Below are 19,302 nucleotides of genomic sequence, written 5' to 3' on the forward strand. Positions count from 1 at the left end.
TATGTTTTGTGAGTGACGCGTGCATGACTTTTAGACAGTTTAGTCATCTTATTCAATCGTCAGACTTGCCACATAATGTTGAAATTTTCTACATTTTAAATTTCAAAAGGCAGTAAAATCACATCTTTAATACAGCTATTCATTATAAATCTTGGCCTTTACATGCAGTCATCTCTTTAAATGAACTTCCCTTAAATGAAATATCCCGTGTACACATTGGATTGCATTTGTACATTTATCTGACCACTTTTATAAATCTAAATTAATTAAAAATCTCAATTTGTCATTGCATTCCTGCCGACAGTTTTTATAGGATGTGTTGGTCTAGAAAGTTGGTTTTGACATTTGCGTGTCGAATAGGGGAGCAAAGGTAAGAGCAAATGACCAGGTTCTCATTCATAATGCAAAGAGCAGAATTCGTGAAGACGTGTTCCCTTAAGATTTGTAGAGAATGACCTCGGTAAATCATGCCTTAGATTATAAATATAGCAAGCTGAGGAAGTAAACCTACACTGGTGAATGATGAGTTTTCTGGCTCCAGTTGCTGAGAAGGCAAACAAACTGACCTGCTTATTATGGTATTAAACCAATGATGGCGTAATAGACCGGAGGGTTGGGGATGTGAGTAATTCAAACCCATACACTTCGCAGGGATTCGCAGGAAAGCAACAACAGTTCAGCTAAGGTGAAGTTATCCCAAAGATCCTGGTTTATTGCCTTGTCTGGATTGCTCGGCTTAAAAGACGAAACAAAAAATCTGGACCAGGCTTTCCTGCGTCTGTATTGATGGAGTTTCAGGTTTTAAGCTGCAATGTTAATTCATCTATTGAACTGGTTTCTGGTTGTTAGTTGTTCTTGTTACCAGTTTTGATTATCTGTCACTACTTCGTTGAATTTGTTTTACCCATGCATAATCCTGAGTTTGCTAAAGTGTGTATTTGAGAACTTTAAATTAAGCGTCATAAAGTATCTGTTTCTGTCATGCCACATATTTAAAATAGCCAACATCCTGCAGCATCTCAGAGAAAAGCTATGCGGATGATTGATTTTGCCTTGGTGTATTCCTCTTCAGGATAGCAACAGCATCTTCATCAGTTTGCCTTTTTGTTTGGGGGAGTCACCGGGGAAGCCTTGGTAGCACGGCAGGCCAATCAATAAAAGGCAAAGAGGTGAAACCACGCCCACTTAGCCAAAATCTATCCAATCGGCGTGTTATTAAAGTCCATGGGCGTTACCATCCCCCCACCCACCTTTTTGACACTGCCCTACCAAAGCTGTGTGGCTGAGCGAAGTGGATGACGTCTCTGAATTTGCGGGCCGCCGACGCAGGGCTGGGTTTCCATTTTCATAGCGAGTTTCGGGGGGGATCGTCAACATGGAGCAGGAGATGGAGGACAAAACGGTGGAACTGGTGGTAAGATCTTTTTCTATACGGCATTATGAACAACCGAATTGATCGCTGTCAGTGTTTTATTGAGGAAATCGCCGAGGCTCGATTCGACGCCAGGAACGGGCTGAAGCGACTTGTCGGGAGAGGTGGAGGAAAAAGGAGGGGGAACCAGAAATCAGAGGGAGGGCCTGAAATTATCGATACATTTTGCTACGAATGCTCCGCATACTGGTTGGATTGATTAACAAGTCTTAGACATCTCTCTCTGATAAATTTAAAACCTGTGTTGGTTTGGGTACAGTTTGTACATAATGGGAAAAATTAAGAGGTTGATGTGCAATCGTCGGTCGAAGGCAGACGAGAATTCTTGGGGTAGCGTTTACTGCGGTGACGCTGCGCCACTTTAACTGGGCCCTGCCTGATTCTTAGCTAGCCGCCATGCTAACACTGACTAGAATGTCGTGAAGTACGTAAATTTACGGGCAACGCGATGTTATATCATGTAGTTTTAGGGTAAGACGACTTACTCGATAAATGATGTGTCAGTCACATTTTTATACTTTATGTGAACATAGATAAAATCATAACAATGCGTTGCTTGTGTGTTTATATTTTTTTAAAGTGCGTAGAAGGAAGTGTATTGCTTTTTCATTCACACAGCGTTACCTCCACTAGCGAGCATTAGCAATTAGCTTAATAGCAAGCTTGCTAAATACGCTGCTTGACACCAACTTCTACATTTAAAAACAAACTGCTGACTATGTCTAGAAAAACTATTTTTGTAGCCACAAACATAAATTAAGACGACGGTATTATTTTCATTTTTAGTCAATTAAATTTTGCCAAAAACTATTGGGTTTATTGTATATTGATTTTCTGCCTCGATAAACTAGCCAGCTAGGCTAACTGTAGCCTACCAGCCGCTAACATTTACTCTGTGGGGTCAAAGTGGTCGTAAGGAAGACGTCAATTAATACGAGGATCTGATTTGTTATGTCAGCGAAACTGACCTTTAAAAGAATTTCAGTTTACACGTGTTTGGAAGATCTATCGGTTTGTGCAAGAAATACAGTGGTACTGTACAAATTAAAGGTTGAAAGCCGGGCCTAGTAAATAATGTCTTATATTCCGTAGTAGATAATAAGATGTAGTCCTGTTAAATTGGAAAAAAAGTTTCGTAAAAGAGCACCTAATATGTACTTGTACTAAAGAGTCATTTGCTTAAGCATTACAGGTGTCTATAGCCGCTGTCTGCCAAATAGTGATTCCCCAGATGTTTGCATTCGTTTTTATGTCTAATATACTTGCTAAATGTAATCAATAAGATTTACGAAGGGGCTATTATAAAATAAAGAAATTATGTGTATTGTAAGTATATAACTCTACAGTATTGTACCTGCTCTTCTTTCTAAATATAGTCAAGCCAGTTCTTTTTTTCCACTTAAAACATTTCTAGAGCTGGTATGTTGTTTGTTGTAATATCTGTTGCTTTCTTATCCAGATGTCTTAAAAACATGCTGTTAATCTCAATTAGACTTTTTAAAGGAGGGATAAAAATCACAAAATTGATGTCAAAAATATTTCATGAATGATAAACTATATTTTAACACGCCATTCACAACAGTTTGAGAATCCGCAATATTTTTTTTTTCCTTTGACAAATAATCACTTTTTGGTACAACATCTATGAATGACCTAAATCATTCCTCAGTAATTAAGAGCAAGTTGTCTTAAATTGGTAATCTCACCATACATCACAAAGGGGCTTAAAAGTTTATCTGGAAAAATTGGAGGTTTAAATTGCAATGTGGGTAGATAAAGTGACATTTTTGTATGATTTGAGTAGTAATTTGGCCTTTTAGTTGAAGTAAATGGTAAAACTTAAAACTGAATTTAAGTCCTTGAACAGCCTTAGAATATGTGTCTAGTGATAAAAGCTATTTATCATCTATTCAGCCCATGGTTTTCAATTCAACGCTTGGTCATAATTTTCTTGACCAAGGAAAAAAAAGCTTAACATGTGACTAAAGTCATTAAATTACACTAAAGAATAAGACAAAGTGGAGCATAAATTGTTTACCTACACAGAAAATTGAGAATTTTGTCTGGGTTGTGTTCATGTGTTTAATTTTATTTATTTATTTATTTGTCCCAGTGTTATTCACTAACCTCTCATGAGAGTGGGGATGGCAGAACAGTGGGTGGGGCTCATGTCAAAGCGAGAGTGACATTAATTGACGATTAATACCATTGCCCCTCCCTCTCCTCTACCTATCCCCACCCAGTTCATGTCTAATAATGCTTCCGTGTGTATGTTTATCAGTCTGTATCTGTGTGTGACGGGGTGTGTGTTCCTGCGCTCACCGTGCCAATGTGTGTAGCTCTAATACTGGTTTTTCCCCCTCACTATCCCCCACCTCTCTTCCTCCTCTCTCTCCACCTTTGATGGTTACACGCTCACGTCCTCTCAATTTCAAACCAAACCGTATTTATTTATCCATTCTTTTTGTCCTGTTACACACATTTACACTTCACTTGTCCTGCTTCTCACTCCCCACCACTTCCATCCATCTATCCATTCATTGATCCATCTATTCACTCACCCTTTTTGGTTTCCACCTCCCAACTTCCCAACATCCCCCCCCCTCCTTTACTTCCCACGTCTCTCTTGCTCTTCCCTTTCTCTTCCTCCCTCACCCTGTCCACTTCGTTCTCCTCCTCCCTTCCTCTCTCTCTTTCACACAGTGCTCTGTGCCTCGCTCTCTCTGGCTGGGCTGCTCCTCGGTGGCTGAGAGTTTGTGTGCACTCAGGTGCCTGCAGAGCATCCCCTCCACCCGGGCTCACAACCAGGTTCTGCCTCTCTCCTCTTAATTCTGCTGCTCCTCCTCCTTTCCCCTCCTCCCTTGCCATCTCCTCACCCTTTACTTTTTCTTTGCCCACCCCACACAACTCCTCATACCACCTTGGTGCACACAGCACCCACTCACCCCCTCACCCTCCTACCTCCTCACCTTCCGTTGTCCTGTCCTCCCTGTTCGAAGCACTCTGCTCTTGGGTTCTTCTTTGGTGCCTCCTCAAACACTCTGCTTAAAAGTAATTTTATTTATACAAAGTATAACATACTACTTTCAGATCTTTTGAAACAGAACAGTGAAAACGATAAAGTTGCCAGTGCTTTGTCTTGTTTAACCAAAAAAATTAAATAATCTGGATATGCCAAGTTTGAATAGTAAACTATTTCCTCAGTACTTTGGTATGGTAAGAGAAGGGATGCAAGGGTACCAGAGAATAACCATGCACTGAGGAGTATTGTTTTCTCTCCTTCTACCTGGAGGTGTGAGGGACGAGGTGGGGGTCCTCCTTCAAGCTCTGAGAGGCTACATGTTTGCTTGCTTGCCTGCCTAGCTAAACCTGATGTCTTTTTTGTGTGTGTGAATTTTATTTCTTTTTGCTTTTTCTTTTCTTCTATGCATGATCATTAACACTAGTAAGACCACCATCGCTTCTTATCCTGTCTGCTTTGGTAATTGAGAAGACCATTATGGCTTCTTATCCCATTTGACTTGGAACTTGAAAAAAATCCGAGTACAAAGTCTTGGTATTTGGATCTTTTTGTTTGTGTGGTTGTACTGATTGCAGCCACTCAGTTCTGTTGATTTTGCTCAAGCTCTTCCTGTAGCAGCATCACCAAAAGATGGTTATCTGCACTGAGCAAACTTGCAACAGCTCACACTTGAAGTATAAAAAAAGTAAAATAAACAACAGTGTCTACATGACCGTGCAAGCAGCTTTCAGGATAGAGCTTGTTTATACTGCAAAGAAAACTTTTCAGCTCCTGAAAAAAGCTTTAACAGATGGGCTTTTATAATGTATGGACCAACAGGTACACACTGTAGATTTGTTTTACCCCCCTGACATTACTGTTTTCAGATGATACCTATGGGTCATTCATCACCCACACATGTATACAATAGCTCTGACCCTCTCTGAGGTAAACCTCTTCCTGTTTGGGAACCTGGGGATACAAAAATGTAAACATTAAGTATAGCAGTAAACCTATAAATTACATCGATGAATTGGTGTGTTTCAAATGTAGATATGATTTAGATGGTTTTTGCTTTTTTATTTTTGCTGAGTGTACAGTTTGTTGTGAAGGCCTGTTAGCTCAGGAATATGCTTTTTTTTTTTTTTTAATTTTTTTTATTAAACTGTTAATCTTACAGAGTAGAAACAAGCCTCATAACATCAGCAGTTCGTATTTTTAACAACTCTAAATGATAAACCAGGAGCCCCCAAGAGTACAGTTGGTCTGTGATTTTTGCTGGATGGGTCTAATTAGGAATAACAATTGCTGTCTGCCTTTGGCTTCCAAACAAATATACATACTCTAAGGAGTCTAATAGTTTTAGTTGAATGTACAGAACATGTCAGTACATGAGCTGTGGATAACAATGTTAGTATTAAAGTTTCTATAGCATGTTTGCAGTCAATTTACAAAGGATGCTAGAAATAGCTTAATCTTATTTTCTTTCTATCATTTGTTTCTCAAAGACCAATATCTCTTTTATTACAGTTATACCTGAGCTGAGTGCCAGTGACATACCCAAGATTTTGCCTTTTAATTTCCTGTCCAGACTATTTGACCCACATCACAGACAAGCAAGAGGATAGATTCTTTGTTGCAGCGCTTTTTCTCTTTTCTTATTTTCTTTTCTTTCCTCACTGTGTGTGTGTGTGTGTGTGTGTGTGTGTGTGTGTGTGCGCGTGTGTGTGTGCGTGCGTGCACGTCTCAGAAACTTGATGGTTACCCCCTCCTTGGCTGTGTTTGTTGCATTCTTGCGCCAAACGCTATCCACACTGCTGTCCCAGCTCTGAAAGTGCCTTTAAACACAGACTGAGTGAGAATGAAACACTAACCTGGGGCACGTCTTTGTTTTGTTCTTTATCCACAGAACACATCAGGGATGGAGTCACAGAACCTTGTGGACGATCTGTCGCCAAAGAAGAATACAGTTCTCAAGGTGTGCTTTATTACACTATTTCAAATGTACATACAACATTGGTATGGTTTATTATTTAAGAATTGTTTTAACTTTTGTTAAAGCTTCAGCTGACTTTAAAACTATTACGATTTGGACCTTTTTGGATTCTTAAAATACAGTAACCTTTGATATTTACATGAAAGGTTTTGTTGTCTCCTGCTGCAGTTCAAATGAAAACACCACTAATCAGTCTCTCTCTCTTTCTCTCTACTGTGTGTCTGGAGCTTTATTGCGTGGCAGTAAAAATTTATTTTGAACTTTGGGCAGCATTAATCCCCTTCATTCACGCCTATACATGGGCTTCAATAAGCACAGCAACTTTGAGCTTCGGTGTCTCCCCCACCTTTTTTGCCTCAATGTATTTATTTTTATTTAGAAAGCTTTCTAGACGGGAAAAATAAAATCATTTAGTAACATTAGATTGCATTACTTGAAAAACTACATTTGAGTTCAAATTTTTTTTAATGCCATGGTGTTAGCTGGGAAACTATGCACTGAAGAACTTCAAGTAAGTTCACCAATCCACAGGTGACACTCCCAGTCAGCATTTTCTCTTCATACAAAAATGAGCTGCTGCTCAAAGTTTGGTATACAGTTGAAATGATTTCCTGTGTCACAGCAGGAGCCTGAAAGATTTAACTGACTGGATTTGCATTATGTGACTATTTATCAACATCTTCTCAGTCTAACACAACTAGACATTTAATCTTCATGTGCTCCTGATATTTACAGCTTAGTAACGGTCCTGTTGTGGGATCTCGTAAACGCCCGTCAGAGGGGAACTATGAGAAGGAGAAGGAGCATTGCATCGCCCTGTTTGACCAGTGGTCGGAGGCCGAGCAGGTGGAGTTTGTTGAGCGCCTGATTTCCCGTATGTGCCACTACCAGCACGGCCACATCAATTCCTACCTCAAACCAATGCTGCAGAGGGATTTCATTACTGCGCTGCCAGGTACCAACAGAGATTAGTGGATGTTTGTTACCCACAGGTTTTGCATGACGTGCATCTTCCCTAACGGCATCGTAGCTCAACAAAGTTGGGTGGTCAAAAAGTCTTTGACCACCCAACTGTGTGTATATATGTGTGTATAAATTTTATTTTTTTTATTTTAAAAGGTAAACAGAAACATAAAACCCTTTTTAACCTTTTAGAAGCATTTTAAAGGAATAAACGCAACTTGATTTATTGATTGTCTTTGAACAATTCAGAATAAATGAGCTCTGGGGACAGATAAACTAACGAGGTGAGGTAATGTCACTGCTTGCACTTGGTCATCTCTTTTCCCCCTCTGTCTAGCCCAAGGCTTGGATCACATAGCGGAGAACATCCTGTCTTTCCTGGATGCACGCTCGCTGTGTGCAGCAGAGCTGGTATGTAAGGAGTGGCAGAGGGTCATCTCTGAGGGTATGCTGTGGAAGAAGCTCATTGAACGCATGGTCCGAACTGATCCGCTCTGGAAAGGCCTGTCCGAGAGACACCAGTGGTAAGACCGAATGCAGGCACTCCCAGATGCAGGTTAATAAGAAAATGAAAATGATATTGTAATGTGTATTGAAAGAAATCTGTTTAAAATATGGGTAAAAAAAAATGTAAAAGGTTAATTTTACATACAGGAAAGCCTGAGGATAAAGTGGAAAGGTTATCCTTGGTTGGGCTTTAGTGTGTGCTTCACATGCAGAAATTCCCAGTGCACAAAGGAGAGTGTCATTCTCTCTCTCTCTCTCTCTCTCTCTCTCTTCCCCCCCAGGGAGAAATATCTGTTCAAGAACCGCACCTCAGAAATCCCACCCAACTCCTACTATCACTCCCTCTATCCCAAGATCATTCAAGATATAGAGGTAAGTCATAACGCCTAACGTGATTACATTCTCATTATTTTTATGACCTTCGATTTTTTTTTTTTTTTTTTTTTTATCAGTTTGTATTATTGCACCAGATATTATTTGTCATCATGATTTAAAAAAAATGGACTTAAGTAAGCAAACCATTTATAGGCATAACTGTATAAGTTTGAAAATAACAATTAGTTACTGAGCTTTACATGGATTATTATTTTGGATTCAGCAAAGAGCAATGTGAATGTAATTATCCTCTCGAATGATTAATGTCTAAAGTTTTATTTTCACGTTCACATTTTGCTACACTTGTACAAATACTTCTTGATTATGAGTAATAAATGAAAAGATGATTTATTGTTTTCGTGTTAAATTATCATCACAATAATGCTGAAACCATTTTGTAGCGTGGTAGATGTTGCATCTGTTACAGACCTCTTTGTTTCTCTTTCCATCTAGACTATTGAGGCTAATTGGCGATGTGGCAGACACAACTTGCAGAGGATTCAGTGTCGCTCAGAAAACAGTAAAGGGGTTTATTGTCTCCAGTACGATGACGACAAGATCATCAGTGGCCTTAGGGACAATTCAATCAAGGTAACTGAGACTTGGTTATAAATAAAACATATTATTCTTGTGTTTTTTCTCTTTATGGCTTACCATCTTACTGTGTGTGGTGTTGGTCTGGACCAGCAGAGTGAGACAGAGAACAAGTGAATTATAGGAAAGAAAGTCTCAACTCCAGGCATGCTGTGTGTTCCACTTATCTGTCTGCCTGTGAGGGGCCTGCAAGAAGATGAGGATGAAGAGATGGGGTGGATAGGGGAGGAGAAGAGCAGATTTGTCATCTTATTGTTATGTAGGAGGCTGACGCACAGCAAGGGAACAGCTGAATGGCTCTTATGCACATCAGTGCAGCAGTAGGGAAATGGGGCATGAATGCTGCTGTGAGACTGGGCCATTCTTAGCATGACCCAAATCTGCATTCTTTTAAAAAAAAAAATAAAAAATTCTTTCTTTGTCTAAATCTTCCTGTGCTTCACTCATATCTTCCATTTTTTTTTTTGTTTTTTTTTTGTTTTTTTTTTTGTGCTCCTTTTAGATCTGGGATAAACAGACTCTGGAGTGTCTGAAGATACTGACCGGTCACACAGGCTCAGTATTGTGTCTCCAGTATGATGAGAGAGTCATTGTGACCGGGTCTTCTGACTCAACTGTCAGGTACAGCGCATCTTTTTCCAGAAATAACACAGGGTGTTTTTTGGAGTAGGTCAAAGCTATGTCAGCAAGCTGAACAAATGGTTCAAGTTACTGAAGAGAAAGTTGTGGAAGTCTGAATAAAGCAGAGGATACCACTCAGTATGAATACATCGTATCTCTATATTTACTTCTGCTTGTGCTACAGTTTCAGTTTCAACACTCATAACTTTAACATTTTAAAAACGGTCTCAAAAGGCAGGCAAATATCTGAAAATAACCTTCTTCTTTTTTTTATAAACCTTTTTTTCTTTTTTCTTTTTTTACAATCCCATGGCATGGATATCTATGTAGATAATTGGAAGTTGGTTTAAAGCCATAGGACAGGGCTGTCAAACTCAATTGCACAGGGGGCCAAAACTCAAGGCACACTTTAGGTCGCTGGCCAAACAAGATAAAGATTTATTGAACACACTAAAACAATGTATTTTAAAAATAAATATGAATAAAAACAGACAGGAATATTATTCCAGATTAAATAAACTTAAAAAAATGAACTTTAACTTTAAATATTTTGCTCTTCATAAAAATATATCCTGTCAAAATTATGCAAGTTAGAAATATGAACATGCTGCCAGAAACCCCAGAAAAAATAAATGAAAGCATACACAAGGTTGGAGCCGCATGTAGACGGAGCTGGGACATTGCTTCAGGAATGGAACTAATAAACTGTGCGGGCCATTCATTGTCGTACTTTGCCTTGAGTGTATCATTACACTGCAGCTCCATCTGAATCTGCACAGGTGCAGTTCAGCAAAGTGCGCTGACTTGGTTCAACATTACTTTGCAACAGGGAAAGTGAGGCAGGTTGCACTAGTGCATTTGTGACAGCTTCACTTGAAATGCCTTCACTGCATCATACATGCCATGTCCATGAACTGACAGATTTCCTTGCTGAGCTCAAAAACTCTATTGAGAACTTTTCCCCAACTCAGCCAACGGACCTCTGTATGATAAGGAATGTCGGCAAACTCTGAATCTATTTCCCACACATCCCACGATTGTGTTACGGTGATCATTACATGCTCCATTTTTAGGACTTTACCACACAACGTTTCCTGGTGTATGATGCAGTGATATGCTGTTAACTCACCAGTACATTTCTCCTCTTGCATCTTTACTCGCATCCTGCCGACTAGTCCGCTTTTTTTCACCGCACAACACCGGCGCTCCATCTGTTGTAAGTCCAACAAGTTTGTCCCAGGGCAGTTTCATGTCGGTTACACTTTGATATACGTTTAAAAAAAAAAAAAAAAAAAAAAAAAAGGCTTTTCCTGTCGTTGTCCCGTGCATCGATTTAATGTTCAATATTTCCTCTCCATGGATGAAGATGGTCAGCTGTGCAATGCATGTCTATACTCTCATCCATAGCAAGAGAGTATGCAATGAAGTTTTTGCTTCTTTCACACAACTGTGTTCTTAACTCATTCACTGCCAGCCATTTTCAAATCAGGTAACTCCCCACTGCCAGGGTTTTTGAGCATTTTTACTCATTTATGAAGAGCCACAGAAAACTGTGTGTTATGATCATATAAACGCTGAACCTACCAAAATGAAGAACAGACTCTCTTCTTTCATCCAAAAAAAAAGCTTGTTTCTACCATTTTCCATTCTTTAGTAATCAGCTGTAGAGGAGAGGTGGGTTCCACCAAAAATGCCTGTTTTGACCAAAAAAAGGGAGAAAACGAGCTTTTTGTGAAAAATACATTTCAAGCAGAAAAGTGCCTTTGACACTAATATTTCTTGCTTTGTGACACCTCTAACATATAAAATAGTTTTTCACTTCTATAAAACAGAAATAACACTGAGAAAGGTTTTGTTTTATCAAAACAATTTATTTACAAATATATGGAAAAATAAAATGTACATAGTGAAACATTTATTCACAATGAATAATTCACTTTTGTGTGGTAATCATTATAACACTTTCCGGGATGCAAGGGCACACAACAAGACTTGCACCACATTTTTGTCTCACTGCGCAATCCCTTACGTGCGCAAACCCTGCACCTCCTTGCAGGTCTACTTTTACTGCTGGTGGGCTTCAGTTTTCACTGACAAGCTGCCCGAGGTTGTATTCTAGCCCCTCCCATTGAAAAACGTAATTGACGTCTATAGACGTCAATGGCAGTCAACGTAAGTTTTTCAATTGACGTCTATAGACGTCAATGGCAGTGAATGAGTTAAATCAGTGGCCATCTCACAAACCCGATCAGCAATTGTATTTCTCCTCGGGCTCACATTTGCCAAAATCTGCGTTTTGTCTGGACACAAGACGTCACACACCTTCATCATGCAGGCTGATTTGGCTCATCTGCTACAATAAAACTTGCTTTCACAACAGCTTCACTTTGCGATTTTGCTCTGGTGAAAAATGTCTGCTGAAATGTCAGATTCTTCTTTAGCTCTTCTACTTTCTGTAGTTTCTGCATTTAGGTTTTTCAGCTTATCCTGACGTTTTGTCTCGTAGTGCAGTCTTAAATTAAATTCCTTAATTACAGCCACATTAGTTCCACTAATAAGACACATGGGTTTACCAGCAATGTCTGTAAACACATATTCAGTCACCCACTGGTGCTGAAAGGCTCTGCTTTCAGAATCAACTTTTCTCTCCACCATTGTGAGCGGCTAGCTTCGCAGTAACAGAAGTTGGACTTGATTGACGCGGGAATGTTCCCAGTTAGCCTAGCGTTCAGCAAGGAGGCTGCAGCGCTGCATTATGGGATCTGTAGTTTGTATATTATTAGCGCCTCATATCGCCGGGCCATGCATAACATGGTACATAGTACATCTATATAAAATAATCTCGCGGGCCGGATATAAATGTACGCCGGGCCAGATGTGGCCCGTGGGCCTTGACTTTGACACATGTGCGATAGATCCTATGTGGTACAGGGTTTGTTTTTTTTTTTTTGTTTTTTTTGTTTGTTTGTTTTTGTTTTGTTTTTTGTCTGCATTTTCTTTTAGATCTCTTAGATTGGTTACTGATGCATCCAAAGTAAAACATAAAATTCAGTGTAAGAACATGACCTAGAACCTGGACTTTTTTCCAGCAAAGAGCTCCAATTGGATTAGAAAGAAAAAGCAACCACTCAGAATCCTTTACACTGTTCTCCCATCTACACAGCAGCAGTTTATGCTATGAGCTTGAAATCCTTGTCTCATGTCCACACTTACAGCCAGGTTAATATTCCCAGCTAACATAACTTGCATGTCTTTGGACTGCAAGAGAAAATGAGAGCTCCTGGAGATTTTTAGTAGTCTTATGTATTTTTTCTTTTTTTTTTTATGTTAATTTGACATCATTTAGTAATATGTTTGGTAAATGTGCTTTTCTAACAGCATCCCATCCGTCTTGTAAAAGCTTAGAATGCTCAAAATACTTTCTGCATGTATTGAGGAATCCTAATGTGTGCTTGTTTCACAGCCGGTCATGACTACAGCTGGTGTTGTGCATCTAAGAAATTGAATATAAAAACTTTAGCATATATCCTATCAAAATAAATTCGTTTTACTGTTTTTATTGGAGATAGTTGGATGCATTTCATTGCAGATATTGAACGTCTTGGCTTGTTGTGTATAGGTTGACACTTGCTTGGCTACTGCACACAGAAGCTCAACATTATTTCTCTTATTACTTCACACTTCAGGCGTACTCACTGGGCAGTATCCAAGGAAAATGTGACTTCACTTCCTTAGCAACAGTTTGACAGGCACTTTGTTTGTGGGATTGGTTGTCAGCTTTTCCAGAGTGTTGTGCGTTTGACTCTTGGCGCCTTAGTACAGCTCACTGTATGTACATGTCTGAAGTGTGAAATACTCTCTATTACAAATCTAGAAAAAAAACCTAAAATCTCGTGTCTCTATTGTTTTTCATTTTCCTTTGTTTTTCTTCCATGTCCTTTCCATCTCCTTTTTGACCTCTCTTCCTGTTGCCCCCATCTCATTTTTCTTTCCTTCAATCATTTTCCACTGTGTCATTTCTTCTTTCTTTGTTTTTACACCCCGTCCCTTGACATGTCTGTTTTTCCTTCTTGCCATGTTCTGTTTTCTTCCTCTTTCTGTCACCTTTGCCTTTAACATTCGACCCTGCTGACGTCTCCCTCCACTCTACAGGGTGTGGGAGGTAACGACGGGTGAGGTGCTGAACACACTGATCCACCACAATGAGGCAGTTCTTCATCTGCGTTTTGCAAATGGGTTGATGGTCACCTGCTCCAAGGACCGTTCAATTGCAGTCTGGGATATGGCCTCGCCTACTGACATCAGTCTACGCCGCGTCCTGGTGGGACATCGGGCTGCCGTCAATGTGGTTGACTTTGACGACAAATACATTGTGTCTGCCTCAGGGGACCGCACTATTAAGGTGACGACAGTTAGAGAAATGTTCCTTTACAAATCATTTCATCTTTCTTTTTCTTTTACAGAAATATTATCCATCTGATAAAATTTGGATTAATTTGATGTCAGAGTTTTAGTTTTATTTATCAGTAGAACAGATGTACATGATTAAAAACCCTCCGACTAAAATTTTCCTTAAATATTGTAAACTTTGTGTTGTCCCCCTGTGTAGGTATGGAGCACCAGCACCTGTGAGTTTGTTCGTACTCTAAATGGTCACAAGCGGGGAATTGCCTGTCTACAATACAGAGATCGTTTGGTGGTTAGTGGCTCATCTGACAACACAATTCGGTATGTGTGTGTGTGTGTGTGTGTGTGTGTGTGAAATTCATGGCTAAACTAGCAAACATATGTCCTCTAATTTAAAATCCGGTAGTCAGTTAAAACCACGGCCTTTGTTAGCAGATAAAGTCATGCTAAGTAATACAGGCAAGCAAAGAAGCAAAGTAATTTGGGATTATGTAGAATACCTGTCAATGTTTCACCATTAAACACCTCTTACATAAATTAAATGTCTGGCTAACGTGTTCAGTCTCCTGATGGGGCAAGATTACAGTAGCTGAGTTTATGATTGAGTATGCAAAAAAGAATGTCTGATATGTTTGTTCAGTTATGTTTACATCTTCTTTTATTTGTATTCACCATCAAATGACAGCATGAGTGTAGAGGGCAGCCAGTGTAATGAAGATCCCAGAGTTGGCTTGTTTATGCTCAGTTTTGGCAACAGACATATTTGTTAAATACTTAGGTGTGGCGTCATTCTGTGAGCAGCCATCAGCATTATTATTTTTGTGGTGTACATAAGTGGAAATCTTAGGTACCTCTTGGAGATGTGCCCCCAATCACCTGACTCTTACCTGCAATCTGTCACCTAACAGCTCAGTCCTAGTCGCTGTGTCTTATTTGAATCCCTGCAGTACTACAAACTGATTGCAGTTGAAAAATCTTTGAAGCTTTGTTCTGTTATTTTGATGGATTTTTGATGTACAGTAGAATTTGGTTCCAAAGCTCAATGTCAATAATGTGTTGCATTTCTATTTCTTAACTTGCAGTTTTCACAGGTGAGATTTTTATGTGAAGGCACAGCGAAAGGAATTGTGATTGCATCAGCATAATACACAATCAGCAAACACGTTAGGGCAAATGGATAAATATTGAGTCTTTGGTCTTAGCAGTCACTTTATTTGGCAACTAGATTGTGGCTTCGTGACTGACTTAAACATAAGGAGTTATGCACAACTGTTAGTTGTCTGTTTGAAGTCTGTCAGTTTCAAAGGTTGTAATATTTTAGCTGAATTTAACATGAACACTTAATTTACAAGCATTAGCAATTTCTTTTTCTCTCAACAAGTGAGCTGAAAGTTTAAAAGTCCCAGTTTGACTTGTCAGTGTTTGGAATGATTGCTGTGTAAAAACTGCAGGGTCTGGATCTTGGTGTTTGTTTACAAAGGCTTCTCTTTCTGCAGGTTATGGGACATAGAGTGCGGGGCATGCTTACGAGTGTTGGAAGGTCACGAGGAGTTGGTGCGCTGCATTCGCTTTGACAACAAAAGGATTGTCAGCGGCGCCTACGACGGGTAAGTCATGTAAATACACCGTTTTGTGCACAGACTTTTGTTTTGGGTTTGTTTTGTGACATTTTGATGTACCGTGCAGCAAAATTAAGGTATGGGACCTGCAGGCAGCCCTGGACCCACGAGCCCCAGCCAGCACATTATGTCTGCGCACTCTAGTGGTGAGTAACAGCGATTTAGCATCCCCAAGTGTCTGACTAATGATGTGAGTGCAGCACCTCTGGGGGAGGGGAAAAATGTAGATGTTTGCCTTTTTTATACTAAAAATACAAGGAAATTTTTAATTTGGATAATTTTAACTACCAGTAAATGTCACTACATTTAATGTGCGTATTTGTTGATATTCAACGTAGTCACCATCCAGATATTAGTTTGTACATTCACCTAAAACAAACAAAAAACATTATGAATGCTCTTGAAAATACTCTCCACTAAATCTTATTGCTCTTTATTAAGTGTGTGTGTGTGTGTGTGTGTGTGTGTGTGTGTGTGGCACTGGGCATGGATGATTCATTACAAATTAACTGTGTGACTCTGGTGGAAACCCCATTGCTTGAACTTCTAGTCGGGCCTCTTTAATTTATGGAGAACAGTAGTTCTTTTAATAATCTAGCTCTGTGTGCTAATTATGTAAAAATTATTTCCTAATTTGTTGTGTTTTCAGGAGCACTCTGGTCGCGTGTTCCGTCTGCAGTTTGATGAGTTTCAGATCATCAGCAGTTCTCACGACGACACCATTCTGATATGGGACTTCCTGAACGTCTCAACCAACGGCCAGTCAGAGGGACGGTCTCCTTCGCGTACCTACACGTATATTTCTAGATAGCAGGTACCTAGCGACACCTGGCACTGTAAAACCTTTCTATAAAAATCCAGCATTCTGTGTTTACCCTTGTGGTGCAGACCCACCTGTGTGACACTCTGGCTTTCTCTCCCAGGTGTCACCATCAACCGTACCCTTTCTTGGAGGAACCCAGGGCTGATTGGTTGATCGGTGTATCCGTCATGGAAAGGAGCCCATCTCTTCTCGTTCCTCCTTGTCATCTCTCTGTCCATCTCCCACTCAGACCCCACCACCTCCTCCTCTCTGCCAGTTCTGACAGACTCTAAGCTTGTGCCCATTGCCTGCCCAGTAAAGCGACATATATATATACACACACACACAGGTCAACACTGTTGAGGATTCCCTACTACAAAACCAATGCAGCGCTCCCAAGAAGCTCACCTTCTACTACTAATTTATGTTTTGTAAAGTACACTAATGACAGTATTAACTTAGACCCTATAGCCCCCCCCCCCCCCTTTTTTTTTTTTTTTTTTTGTCCCCTTGATACAAACTTAAAGCAGCTGCTTCTCCTCAGTTTTCAGTCCCAGCCAAAACTGGTTTCCACTGATATGGAATCGCTTATAGATATATATTTATAAATATATATTACATAGACAGACGCGCGCGCGCACACACACACACACACATATGTACACGCACAGTGGCACAGTTGGACAGAGGATGACCGGAGCTGTGATGCGGGAGACAGAGACTCTTTACTCAGCTCTAGGAAAGAAGGGAAGGATGGGAGCTGGAGGGAGTGAAGGAGGGATGGAGGGAGAAGTGTTTGGGATTGCATCCCTTCCTCCCTTTCACTCTCTCTTATGTCTCCCTGTCTCTCTCTTTCTCTCCACCCACCCCACCCTTCCTACGCTCCCTCTCCCCAACCTCCAGAGATGCACACTCGTTTGGAATATGGGGGTGCGCGCACATACACACTCAAAGTTTGCAAGAGTGTGTGTGTGTATGTGGACTTGTGAAATGGCAGAACGGAGCAGAAGCGTCACAGACATGCATGTGAGGGTGCCTTGGATACAGCATCCTGGTACACCTCTGCTCTTTTTTTTTTTTTTTTTTTTTTTTTCTTAAACACTTCGTTTTTTTATTACTGTTATTTTCTAATTTTATTTGAGTATTTTTGGTTCTTAGTACAAAGAAAAAATCATACTAAGCGTAGTCCTTTCTTCCCACCCTCTTGCTCTTTCTCTGTCTTCTTCCTCATTCTTTCTTCTAATCTTGACCTCTTGTCCATCTGTCCCTTTCACACCATCTTTCTCTCCTTACATCATCATCATCATCGTGCTTGCTTTGGTTATGAGAGAAGCTGGAATTCAAGAGCTCAAATTTAGCTGTAAACGGAGTTGTCTTGTCAAAAATTGTGTTGTATATTAAAAATGATTTTTTAAAGAAGAAAATGACCTTATTGTGAATAAAGTACTTGACAGTGGTGGAGTGTTGAGCCAACTGTAACATGGATGAGTGTCTAGTTGTCTTATCTGTTCTCGTCTGTGTGGATGGTACGTGTGGTGTATGTGTGTGTTGCACTGCCTCTCCATCTGACTGAAAGTTCATTAGGCCTTTATCTGAAGTATATTGTAAGCAGGCTAGATGGGAAGGCAGTAGCTGTTGTTACCTACAAGAAAACCGTTGGACCGAAAATACCCTTACACACAATGACACTTAATGTATTCTATCAGATTGCTTGCAGACACATTGTTTGGAGTACACGCAAATCTGAAAGAATGCTGCATGTAAATGCCGTCTGTCAACATGGAACATAGCCCTTTGATAGGTACTTATCTTTTACCCTATTGCGTTTTCTAAATAGAAATGGTGTTTTTTGGGGGTTTTTTCCTATTATTTTAAAAAATTAAAAAGGATGGCACGCATTATAAGCGCACACCTCGTTCGGAACATGTACATTAGGTACTGCACAAAATTTGAGTACAAAAATGTTTAACATAAAATCCATGGGGAAATTATCAATTCTCCCTGCTAGTGATCATCAATTTCAGTCTCCGATTAATGAAGACGTTCAGAAAATGAGTGCCAGTGGCTGAGAGTTTGAATTTAACAGAAGCCAGTTTGCATCTTGGCCTCAATAGTCAACTATGAGAGAGAAAGATATAGATTTTTTTTTTTTTTAAAAGAAAGGAATGCATGCTAGTGAGGTTGTATTCCCTGTTGCTACTGTTCAAGTATTGAATGCAGCCACCAGGTGGGGGTATAAACTCAGCTTTCTCCTACAGGCCGATCTGTTTATGAGTCTGTGCCTCTGTGACTGTTGGGTAGCAAGGTTTGGAGTCTAAACAACCTGTTACAGCAGATCACATGCCCACTGTTGTAAACACTAACTGTGAAGGAGGGATGTATACTTTAAAAAGCTTACAGTGGAGGACTTCTAGCAAAGCTCTGGGTAGTGTATTTGAGATCTATAATACATTTGTTATTGTGCAGTGTGTTTTCTCTAGGAGGAAGAGAAGGAGGGGAGGTGGCCTGCTGAGGGGGTTGGTTTTCTTCATTTCTGGGTTTAGTTCAGTATAGTAGAATGTTTCAAATTCTGGGAATAAGTTATGTGGGATGGATTTGTGCTTGGTGGAGCACCATTAATATATGATGTGTGTATGTGTTGGATATGGGTGTGTGTGCTTCCTCTGGGTCTGTGGGATTTTGGCCCATAATTCCTGCAGCTCTCAGGTCACAGCTCCGTTCTCACGCACATATTTGGCATTCCTTCCTCGACATGATTACCATACACCTTCCACTCCGGGTTTGGCTATGCGGAATATTTCCATCATTCCCGAGTGGAACTGGAGCAACGTTCCAAAAATGAACAGCTCGCCCCACCGCCACCACCCCCTACTCACTTGTCTTTATCCTATCCCTCCCACCTCACTGTCTCCTCCTTGTACAACCCCCCCCTACAGATTCCTGCTGCTTTGCAACAGGAATCCTCTGGTACAACCCTCCCTCCCC

The 19,302-nt window shown here is 40.2% G+C and overlaps 1 protein-coding gene across 3 annotated transcripts; it reads left to right on the forward strand.

The window, feature by feature from the left end:
• Positions 1–1,241: 1,241 nt before the first annotated feature.
• fbxw11a (F-box and WD repeat domain containing 11a) lies at positions 1,242–17,773 on the forward strand. Of its 3 annotated transcripts, XM_086313724.1 has the most exons (14): positions 1,242–1,414; positions 4,136–4,240; positions 6,343–6,411; positions 7,165–7,384; positions 7,730–7,916; positions 8,181–8,271; positions 8,728–8,865; positions 9,371–9,489; positions 13,642–13,891; positions 14,099–14,217; positions 15,393–15,503; positions 15,583–15,661; positions 16,165–16,329; positions 16,439–17,773. In XM_086313724.1, the coding sequence occupies exons 1-13, from the start codon at positions 1,376–1,378 to the stop codon at positions 16,324–16,326; spliced, it is 1,689 nt and encodes a 562-aa protein (XP_086169850.1). In that variant the 5' UTR covers positions 1,242–1,375; the 3' UTR covers positions 16,327–16,329; positions 16,439–17,773. The 3 variants fall into 3 exon arrangements, with proteins under 3 accessions (XP_086169850.1, XP_086169860.1, XP_086169869.1); XM_086313734.1 differs by lacking the exon at positions 4,136–4,240 and having other exon boundaries at positions 1,244–1,414; XM_086313743.1 differs by lacking the exons at positions 1,242–1,414; positions 4,136–4,240 and adding an exon at positions 1,559–1,903.
• The last annotated feature ends 1,529 nt before the right edge of the window (positions 17,774–19,302 follow it).

The sequence above is a fragment of the Aulonocara sp. 'chitande type north' Nkhata Bay genome, linkage group LG2 (assembly GCF_057382095.1).
Source record: "Aulonocara sp. 'chitande type north' Nkhata Bay isolate Kocher_YH1m ecotype deep benthic linkage group LG2, A_spYH_male_GT1.1, whole genome shotgun sequence".
Classification (NCBI taxonomy): domain Eukaryota; kingdom Metazoa; phylum Chordata; class Actinopteri; order Cichliformes; family Cichlidae; genus Aulonocara; species Aulonocara sp. 'chitande type north' Nkhata Bay.